A 16,896-nucleotide genomic window follows, 5' to 3' on the forward strand; every position below is an offset into this window, starting at 1 on the left:
AGAGTCTCACTCTGTTGCCCAGCTGTAGTGCAGTGGCACTATCTCTGCTCACTGCGACCTCCACCTCCCGGGTTCAAGCGATTCTCCTGTCTCAGCCTCCTGAGTAGCTGGGATTACAAGCGCCTGCCACTAAGCCCAGCTAATTTTTTGTATTTTTAGTAGAGACGGGGTTTTGCCATGTTGGCCAGGCTGGTCTGGAACTCCTGACCTCGTGATTGCCCCATCTTGGCCTCCCAAAGTGCTGGGATTGCGGGCATGAGCCACCACACCCAGCCATTTTTTTGTATATTTAGTAGAGACAGGGATTCATCATGTTGGCCAGACTGGTCTCAAACTCCTAATATAAGTATATATATTATATATTATAATTTTATATATAATTATATATTACATGTTATATATTTATTAATAAATATATAATATAAATTTATATTATATATTATATAGTATATTTATTAACTATTTTAAATATATAGTATATATTTATAACATATATTATTTATATAATAATGTTATCAATATTTAATGAGTACATATATATATATAGTGTGTGTGTGTGTGTGTGAGAGAGAGAGAGAGAGAGAGAAACAGGGTCTTGCTCTGTTGCCCAAGCTGGAGTGCAGTGACACAGTCCTTGCTCACTGCAAACTCAAGTTCCCAGGCTCAAGCGATCCTCTCACCTTGGCATCTGGAGTAGCTGGGATAATAGGTGTTCACCACCACACCTGGCTAATTTCTTTGTGTTTTTGTTGGAGATGGAGTTTTGCTATTCTCCCCAGGCTGATTGCAGCCAGGCACAGTGGCTCATGCCTGCAATCCCAGTACTTTGGGAGGCTGAGATGGGAGGATCACTTGAGCTTAGGAATTTAAAACCAGCCTGGGCAACATGGCAAGACCCCATCTCTACAAAAATAATTAAATAAACATTTAAAAATTAAAAAGAATGAATAGGACTATGTTTATTAGTCTCAATAAGAGCTGACATATATTAAGACCTACTATGTGCTAAGGCCCTTAGCAGAAAGATTTTCATATAGGACCTAGGGGATCAGAGGTCAGACCCTGACTACAGACCACCCAGGTTCATATCCCACCTCTGCCACTAGACCTCCATATGACTTGGCTGACACTGCACTCTGTGTGTCAGTTTCCTTACCTGTAAAATGATGCTGACAGTACTGTTTGCCTCACGAACTAAATGCCAAGAGGTATGTAAAGTGCCCAGAAGAGCCCCTGAGCTGTGTCAGCACCCTGTGAATGTCCGCTGTTGTAAGTTTCATTTTACTAACTAGGAAAAAGAATCAGAGAGGTTAAGTAACCTGCCTGAGACCTCACAGCAGAGATCTGAAGGAACCCAAAACTCCTGGCCTATAATTGCCTTCCTTTTGTGCCACGATCCCCTACATTCTTCCAGCCAGGACCCACCCAGAGTAATACAGTGTTTCACAGATTTGAAGACCCAGGAGTTCTCCCCGTTTTCTACATTGGGAACAGCAAGTTGTGCTGTAAATTACAGCAGTCATAGTATGTGAAACCTACAACACCGGTGTGATGAAAAAGTTCTGGGCCGGATGTGGTGGGTCACACCTGTAATCCCAGCACTTTGGGAGGCAGAGGCGGGCAGATCACGAGGTCAAAAGATCAAGATTACGAGATTTTCCTGGCCTATGTGGTGAAACCCCATCTATACTAAAAATACAAAAAATTAGCCATGCCTGGTGGCACGCCCCTGTAGTCCCAGCTACTCAGGAGGCTGAGGCAGGAGAATGCTTGAACCCAGGCATCGGAGGTTGTAGCGAGCCAAGATCTCACCACTATACTCCGGCAGCCTGGCATCAGAGTGAGACTCGGTCTCAAAAAAAAAAAAAAAAAAAAGAAAAGAAAAAGTTTTGGAGCCATTCAGTGGTAGTGGTTGCACAACATCGTGAAATGTACATAGTGCCACTGAATTGTGTGCTTTAAATGGCTTAAATGGTAAATTTAGTGTGTGTGTGTGTGTATTGTTTGTTTTTAATGTGGAGTCTGGCCCTGTCACCCAGGCTGGAGTGCAATGGTGAGATCTAGGCTTACTGAAACCTCCGCCTCCTGGGTTCAAGCGATACTCCTGCCTCAGCCTCCCGAGGAGCTGAGATTCCAGGCTCTCACCACCACGCCCAGCTGATTTTTTGTATCTTTAGTAAAATTGGGTTTCACCATGTTGGCCAGGCTGGTCTAGAACTCCTGACCTTATGAGCCGCCCACCTCAGCCTGCCAAAGTGCTGGGATTACAGATGTGAGCCACCGCACCGGCGGTAAATTTAATTTTTTAAACCACAGTATTTACCACAATTTTTAAAATCGATGATGCCGAGATTGAGGCAAATACGGTAATAATAGAGGAAATATGATAATAAATAGCCAAAAAGTGAAAGGGCACGACCATCCCAGACGCCCTAACCCTCCTCGCCTGTCATGACCCCAAGTTGTGCCCCAGTTCCCCCTCTCCCCACCTCCCACCGCCCACCAGGGATCCAGGGTCCCAGCGTGCCAGTGCATGCCCGGGTGCCAGCCCTCCCGGATCCCCTCCCTATCTGGCCCTGGAACGCCCCCGATCTGACACCTTCTCTTCGGTTTTCCGCAGGAGACATCGTCCTGAAGGCGCCCACCCAGGTGCACGGCTTCTTGGGCGACTCCGTGACGCTGCCCTGCCAGCTGCAGCTGCCCAGCACGGAGGTGACGCATGTGTCACAGCTGACTTGGACGCGGCTCGGTGACTCCCGCAGCGTGGCCGTCTTCCACCGTACTCAGGGTCCCAACTACCCGGAGTCCGAACGGCTGGAATTCGTGGCCGCCAGGCTAGGGGCGGAACTGTGGGATGCCTCGCTGAGGGTGTTGGAGCTGCGCGCCGAGGATGAAGGCAACTACACCTGCCTGTTCGTCATGTTCCCGCAGGGCAGCAGGAGCGCGGTTACCTGGCTCCGAGTGTTCGGTGAGGGGGGGCGCGTTGGGGGCAGGGGCTGAATGAAAGGCGGAGATTTGGTGGGAGGATCAGGGAGGTAGGTACAGAGCGGGAAGGCCCGGGAGGGAGGGAGATTCCCTCCACAGCGGATTCCCTGGGACTAAAGGAAAGGGCAGGGCAATGATGAGGGGTGGAGTGGGGGAGGCTAGCGGTGGAGGGGCTACAGGGCAGGAAGAGAGGAGAGATCACCGGGAGGAAGGACCCCCAAGCCTGGGATCAGAACACCTTGAGGGAGGGGAAGGAGCATATTGGAAAGGGGGCTGGGAGGGCACTGGGAAGGGAGGAGGCCTGCGTGGCGGCTTCTGGGTCCCTCCTTTCCTCATCTGTAAAAGGATTGGTGACAATAGCATCACTCTTGGAAAGCTGTCATGAGTGTCCAGGTGAAGGCTTAGAGCAGAGGTGCTTCATGGCCCATGTGAGCTCCTTAGAGTTGTCAGTTACTGTTACTTTATTTAGTGAAGAAGGAGAAAGTTGAAACAGACAGAACAGCAAAGATCCTCATACCCAAAAGAGGAGGGGGTCATGCGTTCATTTTCTTGAGCTCCATGAGGCCATCCTCCTGGAACTTGAGCAAGAAGTCTCTGTGCCTCAGTTTCCTCATCTGTGGGATGGGGATCACCATAAGGATTCAAAATAACTGACTCTTTTTTTTTTTTTTTTTTTTGAGACAGAGTCTTGCTCTGTCGCCCAGGCTGGAGAACAGTGGTGTGAGCTCACTGCAGCCAGGAACTCCTGGTTTCTAGGAATGCTCCTGCCCTTCCTGTAGCTGGAATTACAGGAATGTGCCCCCATGCCTGCCTTTTTCATTGCTGGTGTTTGGTTTTTAAGTTTATGTGCCAGGAACTATTCCAGGCTTGTGCATGAGCAATTCATGAAATTTCAAGGGTTTGCAACGGGCACACAGCTTCCAATCAAAGGCAACTCTTGTCACTCCAACAAGCCTGGGATTCTGGGTATCATGGTTTATAGGATGAGGTAAAACAGAAACAGTGAGTCAAGTTAAGGAGAAACCTTGGGTAAATAATAATACAGGTAATGATGGGGAAGGAAGTCCCAGGTTTGGGAATCACCAGGATGATGATTAAGAGATGGTCAAGGTGGTTTTGGAGTCGAACAGACTTTATGTGAAAGTCTAGCTCTGCTGCTTATAGCTATGTGACCGTGGGCAAGACACTTCCCTTCTCAACTTCAGAGCTCAGGCTTCCTCTCTTCCCCTGAGCCCCAGACTAGGATAACCCCCTCTGGGTTTCCCCGTCCCAGCCCTGCCTTTTCCAAGTCATCACTGCCTGGAAAAGAGTATTTCTGCCCCTTGGACTGAGTACCCATAAGGGCAGAACCAGGGTTATTTTGGTCACTGCTGGGCCCCAGCACTTTCCACCAAATAATATTTATTGAGCACTTATTATGTGCCAAGTACCACTCTTAGAGCTTTACCAGAATATTCTCATGCCTGTGATCCCATCATTATCTCCTGTTGACAGACAAGGAAACTGAGGCACAGACTTGCCCAAGGCCACCCAGCTGCTCAGGGACAGAGCTGGGGTTTGAACCATGCCATCCTGTACATTTTTGTGGTTTTTTTTTTTGAGACAGAATCTCGCTCTGTTGCCCAGCTGGAGTGCAGTGGCGCAGTCCTGGCTCACTGCAACCTCTGTCTCCTGATTTCAAGCAACTATCCAGCCTCAGCCTCCCAAGTAACTGGGATTACTGGCATGTGCCACCATACCCTGGCTAATTTTTGTATTTTTAGTAGAGACAGAGTTTCACCATGTTGGCCAGGCTGGTCTCGAACTCTTGACCTCAAGTGATCCACCCACCTCAACCTCCCAAAGTGCTGGGATTACAGGTGTGAGCCACCATGCCCAGCCACCATACCATCCTGTACCCTTAATGAATCCCTCTCTTCTACCATGGAGGGGTTCATTGGATGACCTGTTGCTTTTGTTCCTCTTCCTAGCCAAGCCCCAGAACACAGCTGAGGCTCAGAACGTCCAGCTCACCGGAGAGCCTGTGCCCGTGGCCCGATGCGTCTCCACAGGGGGTCGCCCGCCTGCCCGAATCACCTGGTACTCAGACCTGGGCGGGATGGCCAATATGAGCCAGGAGCCAGGGCTCCTGTCTGGCACAGTCACCGTCACCAGCCTCTGGATTTTGGTTCCCTCAAGCCAGGTGGATGGCAAGAATGTGACCTGCAAAGTAGAGCATGAGAGCTTCGAGAAGCCTCAGCTGCTGGCTGTGAACCTCACCGTGTACTGTGAGTGTGCCCAAGTCAGCCACGGCGAGAACCCCTGCCGGGCCGCCCCCACCCCTGTCTACACTGACTCCCCAAGGCACTGTAGGCATTGCTTCCATAATCTGCACGGGCTCCCCTGACTACTGTCTGCACGGCCCACCCCCACTGTCTACACCAGCTCCCCTGGGCCATAAACATCACTGCCCCTATTGTCGACACCAGCTAATTGGGCCACAGTCAATGCTGACACCCAGATTGTCTTCCCTCTTTTTTTTTTTTTTTTTTTTTTTTTTTTGAGACAGAATCTCACTCTGTTCCCAGGCTGGAGTGCAGTGGTGCAATCTCAGCCCACCACAACCTCTGCTTCTTGAGTTCAAGCAATTCTCCTGCCTCAGCCTCCCGAGTAACTGGGATTACTGGTGTGACTGTGGCTCCTCTAGCCACTGTCTACACTGGCACACTCTGTTGACTCCCTTGAGCACAGTCTGCACTGCCCCCAAACATTGGCTATACCTGCTTCCCCAGGCAACTATCCACAATGACCTTCCCCGCGTTGGCTCTCCTGGCCACTGTCAGCGCTGCCTCCCTCATTGTCTACACCCACTCCCTTGTGCATTTTTCTTTTTTTTTTTTTGAGGCAGAGTCTTACTCTGTCACCCAGGCTGGGGTGACCTCGGCTCACTGCAACCTCCGCCTTCCATGCTCAAGCCATTCTCCTGCCTCAGCCTCCCAAGTAGCTGGGACTACAGGCACATGCCACCACGCCCAGCTAATTTTTTGTATTTTTAGTAGAGATGGCGTTTTGACTTGTTATCCAGGATGATCTCTATCTCCTGACCTCGTGATCTGCCCTCCTCAGCCTCCCAAAGTGCTGGCATTGCAGGCGTGGGCCACCGCGCCCAGTCGTAGGCACTCTCTAAAGTGCCCCCTCCCATTGTCTACACTGCCTCCCTGGGGAACTGTCTGCATTCACCTCCCACACTGTATCTACCGGTTCCCCTGAGCCACGATCAACGGTCTCCCCTGGGTGCTGGCTGCACTGATCTTCCCACATTGTGTGTGCTGGCCAACCTGAGCAGTGTCTGAAGCCTAGCCCCCTAGTGTAGTCTACACATCGCCCTGCCCAGTATTGTCTACACTGGCTCATCTACAGGCTGTCCAGTCTCACCCCCCATCACCACACTGGCCTACACAGCCCCCTCACACCATCTGTCCTGGTTCTCCTGCACAGCGTCACCTCCACTAGCTCCCTCATGGTGCCATTGACATTGACACCCACACATTTATCTCCACTGATAGCCCCAGGCACTCTCTCACCAGTGCTGTCTAACAGAAATAGCATGCAATCTGCATAGAGGACTTTAAATTCTCCAGCAGCCATCCATTACAAAATTACAAGAAAGAGATGAAATTGATTTGCGTATTTACTTATCTGTTTATTTATCTGAGATGGGTTCTTCTTCTGTTACCCAGGCTGGAGTGTGGTGGCCAGCTCACTGCGGCCTTGACCTCCTGGGCTCAGGCAATCCTCCCACCTCAGCCTCAGTCTCCTGAGTAGCTGGGACCACAGGCATGTGACACCATGCCCAGCTAATTTATTTTTATTTATTTATTTATTTTGAGACAGAGCCTTGCTCTGTTGCCCAGGCTGGAGTGCAGTGGTGCAATCTTGGCTCACGGCAACCTCCGCCTCTCAGGTTCAAGTAATTCTCCTACCTCAGCCTCCCCAGTAGCTGGGATTACAGGTGCCCACCACCATGCCTGGCTAATTTTTGTATTGTTAGTAGAGACAGGCTTTCACCATCTTGACCAAGCTGGTCTCGAACTCCTGATGTGATTCGCCCATCTTGGCCTCCCAAAGTGCTGGGATTATAAGCGTGAGCCACTGCACCCAGCCTAGTGTATTTTTTATAGTGACAGGATCTCCCTATATTGCCCAGGCTGGTCCCAAACTCCTGGGCTCAAGCAGTCCTCCTGCCTCGACCTCCCAAGGTGCTGAGATTACAGGCATGAGCCACTGTGCCTGGCCAAAATTAATTTTAATAGTTTACTTACCCCGATATACCCAAAATATTATTTCAACTTGTAATTCGTTTCTAAAATTTTTTCTTGAGATCTCTCCCATTTATTTTGCCCTAGTAAGCCTTTGAAATCGGGTGTGTATTTCAGCCTGGCCATATTTCCAGGGCTCAGTTGTCACATGTTGCCAGTAGGTTCCATATTGGAGAGCATAGATCTAGACTAAGCTCCCACATCGTCTATACTGGCTCATCCAAATACTGTCTACACACACAGACACACACACACACAGCCTGTTTTAATTTCACCAGCTCCCTGGGACACACTCTATATATGGGAGTGATCTCACCCCCACCCCAGCATTTTGAACACTGGCCGGACATTATAGCATCTGCTGTGATATTCTAACGCCAGGTCTACACTGGGCCTGTCACTAATATCCACACAAGCACTTCTAGGCATCATCCATACTGTTCCTTCCATCTTTGTTTATACTGCCTGCTCCCCCGCCAGGCAATTGGTACACAGATTCCCTCATGTGCTGTCTATACTGGAGTCCCTCCATGCTGACTCCTACCCCTCACCCCCCAACAAACCTTGTCCTGCTGACCTTCCTCCTGAGGACGCTGAAGGATCTTCACTGTCAGTCATGTCTGGGATGGCTGAGCAGCTCCCTAGAGCAGGGTGATTTATCCAGGACCCTTTCCCACAGGACTTGTCAGAGCCTTGAATACACTGCTGTGTGTTACGAGTGTCAGTTGCCTATGAGTGAGACAAGGAGGCTTTTTCCCGCAGGACACCCAACACATACCTGGACCAGGCTACCTAGGAAAGCTGGGGGAGAAAAGCAGGTCCTCAGAAGCCTTCTCCATGTCCCCACTGACCAGGGACTCCCAGGCTTCTGCTCTCTGTGGCACCCCATCTCCCTAGACCCCTCCTAGGCCTCTCCAGCTCCCATTGTTCCCCAAACATGTCCAGACCTTTTCCTGCAGTAATGTGAATCCCGCATAGCCCTAGGCCCACCAAAGGCTCCCTGTCTCTGAACCTCTGTGTCCACTTCATGCAGATCCCCCAGAGGTATCCATTTCTGGCTATGATGGCAACTGGTACCTTGGCCAGACTGAGGCCAGCCTGACCTGCGATGCTCACAGCAACCCAGAGCCCACAGGCTATGAGTGGAGCACGTGAGTCCTGGGTCTTAGGAAAGAGGGGCTTGGGGCCTGGACTCCTGGGTCTTAGGGAAGAAGGGCTGGGGGTCTGGACTCCTGGGTCTGAGGGAGGAGGGGGCTGGGTCCTGCACTCCTGGGTCTGAGGGAGGAGGGACTGGGGGCCTGGACTTCAGGATCTGAGGGAGGAGGGGCTGGGGCTCTGTCACCCAGGCTGGAGTGCAGTGCCATGATCATAGCTCACTGCATCCTGAACCTCCCTGGGCTCAGTGATCCTCCCACTTCAGCCTCCTGAGTAGCTGGAACTACAGGCACGGGCCACCACACTCAGCTAATTTTGTTGTATTTTTTGCAAAGACAGGGTTTTGCCACATTGCCCAGGCTGGTCTCAATCTCCTGGGCTCAAGCAATCAACCCACCTCAGGCTCCCAAAATGCTGTGATCACAGGTGTGAGCCACCTTGCCCAGCCTTAGGCCTTTTTCCTTATTACAAAAATAACTCGTGTCCGCTGTAGAAATGTCAGGCCATTGAGTTATGAGCAAAAAGAAGACAGCAGCACCTCTAGTCAAGTGTACCCAGCTACCTCCAGAAATACCCAGTGGCCCTTATTATACACCCTTCTGTCTTTTTTCTCTGTGTTTCTAAACAAAAACTGGAATTATGCTATACATATAATTTTGAAACTTTTCCTCTATCTTGTGAATACCTTTCCATCTCAAAGCACACAGGTCCGCAAGCCCATTTCAATCCACATATTGTATTAGGAAGATTGTCAAACATACAGGAAAATCCTAATTTTCCAGTGAACACTTAAGATTCCACCATGTGGATTCCCCCACTAACATTTTACTCTGCTTGCTTTATCACATTTCTGTGATTCCTTCTGTCCCTCTATTCACCCATCAATCATATTATGCATTTCAAAGCACCCTCAGCTCCCCTGCTTTGTTCTTTTTTTTTTTTTTTTTTTTTTTTTTTTATTGAGATGGAGTTTCGCCCTTGTTACCCAGGCTGGAGTGCAATGGCGCGATCTCGGCTCACTTTTTTTTCTTAAACAAGGCCTCACTCTGTTGCTCAGGCTGGAGTGCAGTGGCACAATCACAGCTCACTGAAGCCGTGAGCTCCTGGGCTCAAGTGATCCTCCAGCCTCCCAGATAGTTGGAACTACAGGGTACACACCACCACACTTGGCTAACAGGGCCCCTTTTTTAATGTTGCTGGGATTTCATCACCTTTAAAAAAAAAATTTAAGAAATAGAGATGAGATCTCACTATGTTGCCCAGGCTGGTCTTGAACTCCTGAACTCAAGCAGTCCTCCCGCCTGGGCCTCCCAAAGTGCAGGGAAGAGATTCCAACATACGTGGATGTCATCAGTTATTTAACCATCAGTACAGGACACAGATGTCAGTTTCCATTTTCAACTCTGCAAATGCCATGGTGGTGACCATCCCCCGTGGTCATTTGTCAGTTGTCAGCGGAAGGAATTGCCGGTCAGAGGTTTTTGATGGTGTGATGGTGCCTTTCCTGTCCTACCTCAAAGCACCACAATTCAGCCTCTTGAGGCAGATGGCTGCGTTTGCATCCCAGCTTTGCAGAGTGCCCAAAGCCCAATACTTCCATCTCTACCTCTGTTCATTAAACTCGTGTTCCTTGACGACTACTGTGTGCCAGGTGCAATTAACCAGCATATAGTAGTCAATAAAACAGACCAGATTTGCTCCCCATATGGAGCTTCCATTCTAGTGGGGAAAACAACAAGAAGCAAGATAAAGTCGTAAAGTGTGTAGAGTGTGTGCAATGGTGATAAATACCATGGAGAAGATAAAGCAGAAAAGGGGATGGGGGCCAGGCGCCATGGCTCATGCCTGTAATCCCAGCACTTTGGGATGCTGAGACGGGAAGATCACTTGAGGCCAGAAGTTTGGGACCAGTCTGGCCAACACAGTGAAACCCCATCTCTACCAAAAAAAGAGACAAAACTTAGCTGGGTGTGGGAGGACGCACCTGCAGTCCCACCTACTCAGGAGGCTGAGGTGGGAAGATTGCATGCACCCAGGAGGTAGAGGCTGCAGTGAGCCAAGATGGTGCCACTGCACTGCAGCACAGGTGACAGAGTGAGGCCCTGTCTCAAAAAATAATAAAATTAGAGAGGCAGAGAGAGAGAATGGGGATGGGAAGGGTGGTCATCACAGCTGAAATAGGGTGGCCAAGTGAGATGTTACTAAGGTGAAGGAGGTGAGGGTGAGCTCTGTGGGTACGTGGGGGCAAAGCATTCTAGCAAAGGGAACAGTATAGGCAAACCCATTTCTTTTTTTTCTTTTGAGGCAGAGTCTCACTCTGTCATACAGGCTGGAGTGCAGTGGCGCAGGCCCAGCTCACTGCAACCTCCACCTCCCTGGTTCAAGCAATTCTCTGCCTCAGCCTCCTGCGTAGCTGGATTTACAGGCGTCGGCCACCATGCCTGGCTAATTTTTGTATTTTTAGTAGAGACGGGGTTTCACCATCTTGGCCAGGCTAGTCTTGAACTCCTTACCTCGTAAACCACCTGCCTCGGCCTCCCAAAGTGCTGGGATTACAGGCGTAAGTAAGCCACTGAGTCCGGCCAGGCAAACCCATTTCTATCCATCAGTCCCTGCATAAGCAAACACCCAGGACACCTAACTGGAGAGTTTGAGGACCAGCAAGGCCACTGTGGATACAGAGGCGGGAACAAAGGGGAGGGTCGTGGAAAACAGGGGCAGAGGTAGCAGGGGCCAGGTCACGTGGGGCCTGTGACACGGAGGAGAGTTCGGTTTTACTCTGAGCCAGGCTGAGCCACCAGAGGGTGCTGAGCTGAGGGATGGGAACTGATTTAGGGTTCACAGGCGACCTCTGGTGGCCAAGTGGGGAACAGACGAGGGGGCGAGGGCAGAAATGGAGCCCAGCGTGGAGGCGGCTACTGGGGGCCAGGATGTACCGGGTCAGAGCAGGGAGGCAGCCGTGGAAGCCCTGAGGAGCGGTAGGATTCTGGATAGATCTTAGGGCAGGGCCTAAGGATTGGCTGATGGATTGGGCGTGGGCATGAGAGGAAGGGAAGAGTCGGGGGTCGGGGGGGTCCTCCAGAATTGCTCTCAGCTTATATCATAGAGGGCATGAGGGTTTCTGGCAAGTAGTGGGTGCTCAATCACTGTCACTCCAGACTCGCAGCAGAAACCCTTCTGTCTCTCCCAGAACCATGGGTCCTCTGCCACCCTCTGCTGTGGCCCAGGGCGCCCAGCTCCTCATCCATCCTGTGGACAAGTCAATCAACACTACTTTCATCTGCAACGTCACCAGTGCCCTAGGAGCTCGCCAGGCAGAACTGACTGTCCAGGTCAAAGGTGAGGAACTCCCTGGGTGGAGAGAACAGGGACCAAAGGAAGAGGTCGCGGCAGGGTTCCCTCTCCAATGCTGTGAACCAATCACAGCAGCCGGCTCCCATCCTTCTCCTAAGCCTTCTCACGAAAGGACCAGTGAGGCCAGCTTTACTCTCCTGTTAACTCCATACCTATACCGCTGGTACCATTGTTCAGCTACCTGAATACACTCCCTCCGCACACCCAGGTTGGGATAGATGTGGAATCCCTCTCTCTCAGGGACTCAGGCCTTTCCAAATGTAGTAGGCAGAACTCTATCAATTGCAGTTGACAGAAACACAACTCAAAGTAGTCTAAGAAAAAAAGCAAACAAAAATCCAGGATTTTATTGAAACGTCACCTTCAGGTATGATTAGATACAGGGGTTCCAACTATCTAATCCAGGAACTTTTATTTTATACATCTCTTATCTCTGCTTTTCGTTGTACTGGCTTGATTCTCAGGAAGACTCTGTCCTCAGGGAAGCAAGATAGCCCTCAGCAATAACAGGCTTACATCCTACCAGAATAGCAACAGCAGGAGAGAAAAAAAACGCCATTTTCAATAACTGTAGCCAAAGTCCCAGGGCTGGCTCTCATTGGCCCAACTTAGGCCACAGCCCACCTATGAACCAATCACAGCAGCCAGGGAGAATGGAATGTTCTGATTGGCCAGGGCTGTGTCAAAGTCCCATCCTAGGAACCAGAGGGTAGGATCCAGTCCACCTGAATCAAATAGACTGAAGCAGGTGGAGTGGTGGCTCCATAAGGAAATTTGAGATGCCATTTCAAGAATGAGGGATAAACCCCAAGAGTTTCCTTACCTAAAAACCTGTTTCCTTCTCTTTCAGAGGGCCCTTCCAGTGAACCCCCAGGCATGCCCAAGAACAACATCCTCCTCCTGATTCTGGGACCGCTGGTTGTTCTGGCCCTGCTGGGGGGTGGGCTTTATTTCTATTGGTCCAGACGTTCCCGTAAGTTCCTTTGGCGTTGCCATCTGTCTCCACGAGTGAGCATCACCAGAGCTGCCATAATGGAGCACCTACTGTGTGCTTGGCTCTGTGCTAAGCCCTTCCCGTGTGCCTCTCACTGAATCCTCACCCCAGTGCCATGAGGTTTTCCCCATTTGACCAACGAGGGTGCAGAACCAGGGAATCCCGTTCACTGCTTCACTGATTACATTTACAAGTATTTACAGAGTGGGAGAAGATGTTATCTGGCCTGAGGCTTCAGCACTTCATTCAGGTGATGTGGGTGGGAGTCCCTGCTAGAAGGATGGGGGTGAAATCATGCTTAACCCCTCAGCCTTACTCTATCTGCCTTTTTCAGGAGTGACTCTAGGAGGAGGTGGCAGGAACTGGCACCTCTGATCCTCAGCTCTAACAGGGTCTGATGCTTTCACACCTCAAGAGATTTGTATAGGCCGTTCCCCTGCCTGGGTCACCCTCCCATGGCTCCTTCTGGAGAAGTGCACCAGCTAATTCTGTAATCAGAGGAGTGATACTTTACTGAGCACTGTCCATGTGCTGCTTTATATGTACGACCTCCTGGATTTTAATTTTTAATTTTTACTTTTGTTTATTTATTTATTTTGAGGCAGGCTGTCACTACAACTTCCTTGATTTTAATATTTATTTATTTTTGAGGCAGGCTGTCACTCTTTCACCCAGGCTGTAGTGCAGTGGCACGACCTCAGCCCACTGCAGCCTCCATCTCCCAGGTGCAAGCGAATCTCGTGCCTCAGCCTCCCGAGTAGCTGGGATTACAGGCGTGCACCACTGCACCCAGCTAAGTTTTGTATTTTCAGTAGAGACGGGGTTTCACGATGTTGGTCAGGCTGGTCTCCAACTTCTGACTTCATGATTCACCGCCTTGGCCTCCCAAAGTGCTGGGATTACATGCGTGAGCCACCATGCCTGTTTTTGTTTGTTTGTTTGTTTGTTTTTTCTCTCTGTTGCCCAGACTAGAGTGCAGTGGTGTGATCTCAGCTCACTGCAGCCTCACCCTCCCAGGTTCAGGTGATTCTCCCACCTCAACCTCCTGAGTAGCTGGGACTATAGGCGTGCACTCCCAGGCCCGGCTAATTTTTTGTATTTTTAGTAAAGTTGGGGTTTTGCTGTGTTGCCCAGGCTGGTCTTGAACTGGACTCCAGCAATCCACCCACCTTGGGGAATTCCTCCCAGAGTACTGGAATCCTCCCAGAGTGCTGGAATTACAGGCGTGAGCCACCATGCGTGGCTAAGAGCAGGCGTTTTTGTCTGTTTTGTTCACAGCTGTGTCCCCAGCACCTAGAATATACCTGGCACAAAGTAGACATTTACCATTTGCTGAATACTACTACTGTTTGCTAAATAAACCCCTGTTCAGTAGTTTAGGAAACTGAAACCAGAGAGGTTAAGTCACTGGGCTAAGGTTACACAGCTCCTAAAGGACAGAGATGGAATTTGAACCCATCCATCTGGTTCCAGAGCCCAGGCTCGATATTTATGGATCTTTATTTAATTAATGGATATTTAAAGAATCTAATTTTTGTATTTTTAGTAGAGACAGGGTTTCACCATGTTGGCCAGGCTGGTCTTGAACTCCTGACCTCATGATCCATCCACCGCAGCCTCCCAAAGTGCTGGGATTACAGGCGTGAGCCATGGTGCCCGGCCTACACTGTCATTTATTTTATTTTTTATTTTAGAGGCAGGGATCTTGCTGTCTTGCATAGGCTGGTCTCAAATCCTTGACAAGCACACCCACCATCCCTGTGTGACAAACGTGTGTAGCGTTAAGGGAAGTGGCACCCCATGTAATGGCAGAGGCAGAACTTGGCATTTTCAGGGCCCTGACACCCGGGCATATCTTCTTCCCAGCTTCCCAGCCTTGTTCCTTCCTGACGACTTCCCCTCCTATTTCCCCAGGTCCGATGGCTGCCAGCACCTCGGATAATAGGGTAAGTGCAGTGTGGGAGCTGAGGAGGGGGTGGGGTCTGCACGAACTACAAACCAGACGTCTCCACATGCCCAGCCCAGCCTCAGGAGCCTGGGTCTTCTGGGTCTTTTCTCCTGCTGCCTTAAGCAGTATTTCCCAACCCTTCCTGCTGGGCAGAATCCCCTCTAGAGTTTGCTAAGATGCAGCCCCCGACAGTGTGGTCTGTGCTGAGGCCAGGGAATCTGCATTTTAATATCGGCCCTCCCCACCAACTCCACCCTTGGCCACACCTTAAGAAGCACTGCCCTGGCTTCCAGGGAGAGGGAAGGGGACAGGCCTGTAGTTCTTTGCACATTGGTCTTCGGTGGGAAGATGTTCTTTGATTTTGTTTAAAAGAGCCCTGAGGCTAAGGTTTGAAAACTCTTTTCTAATAAAATAAAATTAAAAAAAAAAAAAAAGAAAACAAACGAAAACTCTCTTCCAGCCCGTCTCCTATGCCCCTGTGGCCAACTCTTCCCAGGATTCCCAGACAGAGGTCACAAGGTGACAGCATCGGGTCTGAGCGGGGAGAGACTGGAGCTGGCAAGGACGTGGGCCTCCAGAGTTGGACCCCATCCCCACAGATGAAGACCCCTCCAAAGAGACCGGCCTCCTTCCCGTTCCAGACCTCAAAACGAGGTGGTAGGTGCATGTTCAGAGGTCTCCAAGACCACCCTGAGCTCATTTGCTAGAAGGACTCACTGGACTCAGGAAAGCTGTTAAGTTCCCAGTTACGGTTTATTACAGCGAAAGGACAGAGATTAAAATCAGCAAAGCGAGGTGCTGCCCAGCACACGTTCCGGGAGAGATGAGCCAACAGCTTCCAGCTGTCCCTTCCCAGTGGAGCTGTGTAGGCAGCACCTGATTCTCACAGCAACGACATGTGACAACACACAAGAAATACTGCGAACCAGAGCAGTTCACTCGAGACCTTCGTGTCCAGAGTTTTTTGTTTGTCTTGAGGCAGGGTCTGGCTCTGTTGCTAGACTGATGTGCAGTGGTGAGATCACAGCTCATGGCAGCCTTGACCTCTGAGGTCCAAGTCATCCTCCCACCTCAGCCTCCTGAGTAGCTAGGACCACAGGCATGTGCCACCATGTGTGGCTAATCTTTTTATTATTTGTAGAGACAGGGTATCCCTATGTTGTCCAGGCTGGTCTCAAAGTCTTGGCCTCAAGTGTGATTTCTGCTTCAGCCTCCCAAAGTGCTGAATTAAGCAGCTCACCACCCACATGGCTGACCTCATGCATCAAGCCAATACCATGTGGCCCAAGGCCCCCCCACCATAAATCACAGCATTAGCATGATCAGTTCAGATGGGCTATCAGGCAGGGTCTTCCAAGAGCTTAGAGTTGAATGCCCAGGAGCTGAGAATAAAGGGCCCCATCTTTCTTTGCGCAAGGCTAAGCCTTTCCTGCATAGTGGACCACACAGAAGGGTGTGGACCCCCAGAGAATTTGGGTAAAAATTTGGCCTCTGGCCTTGAGCTTCTAAGTGTCTGTATCTGTCAGATCTCTGTGGTTACAAGAAACAGCCACTGACCCTGGTCACCAGAGGCTGGAACTCAGACCACAAGCAGCTGCCTGGGCGTTGTCCAAGGAGCAGAGACGCGAACTTGGAGAAGGTTGTCAGCTGCAGCCACTTTCTGCCAGCATCTGCAGCCAGCAAGCTGGGGCTGGCAGGAAATAACCCACAAAAGAAGCAAATGCTATTTCCAGCACAAGGGGGAGGGATGCAGGGAGAGGTGGTGCTGCGGTTGCTCAGGACACACTCTATAGGGCCAAGATGCAGGAGACCCAAGACCAGGAGGCTGAGCTGCTCAGCTGCAACTGACAAATTTACTTTATAAAGGTCTACGATCGGCCGGGTGCGGTGGCTTACACCTATAATCCCAGCACTTCGGGAGGCCAAGATGGGTGGATCACAAGGTCAGGAGTTCAAGACCAGCCTGGCCAACATGGTGAAACCCCATCTCTAATAAAAATACAGAAATTAGCTGGGTGTGGTCGCATGCATCTGTAATCCCAGCTACTCAGGAGGCTGAAACAGGAGAATGGCTTGAACCCGGGAGGTGGAGATTACAGTGAGCCGAGATCGCGCCACTGCACTCCAGCCTGGGTGACAAAGCAAGACTTCATCTCAAAAAA

General features: G+C 50.4%; 1 protein-coding gene across 4 annotated transcripts in view; it reads left to right on the forward strand.

Moving 5' to 3' along the window:
• Positions 1 to 15,473, forward strand: part of PVR (PVR cell adhesion molecule) — a 21,856-nt gene extending 6,383 nt beyond the window's left edge. For 3 of the 4 annotated variants that reach the window (XM_037729216.1, XM_017502415.1, XM_037729215.1), the window contains 5 exons: positions 2,621 to 2,968; positions 4,956 to 5,252; positions 8,317 to 8,434; positions 11,629 to 11,777; positions 12,643 to 12,996. In XM_037729216.1, the coding sequence (XP_037585144.1) occupies positions 2,621 to 2,968; positions 4,956 to 5,252; positions 8,317 to 8,434; positions 11,629 to 11,777; positions 12,643 to 12,884 (1,154 nt within the window). In that variant the 3' untranslated portion in view covers positions 12,885 to 12,996. Of the gene's footprint in view, positions 1 to 2,620; positions 2,969 to 4,955; positions 5,253 to 8,316; positions 8,435 to 11,628; positions 11,778 to 12,642; positions 12,997 to 14,700; positions 14,733 to 15,194 lie in introns of those variants that run through there. The other variant, XM_017502414.2, reaches the window with a different exon arrangement.
• Positions 15,474 to 16,896: the final 1,423 nt, after the last annotated feature.

Source organism: Cebus imitator, unplaced genomic scaffold (genome assembly GCF_001604975.1).
Source record: "Cebus imitator isolate Cc_AM_T3 unplaced genomic scaffold, Cebus_imitator-1.0 Scaffold296, whole genome shotgun sequence".
NCBI lineage: Eukaryota > Metazoa > Chordata > Mammalia > Primates > Cebidae > Cebus > Cebus imitator.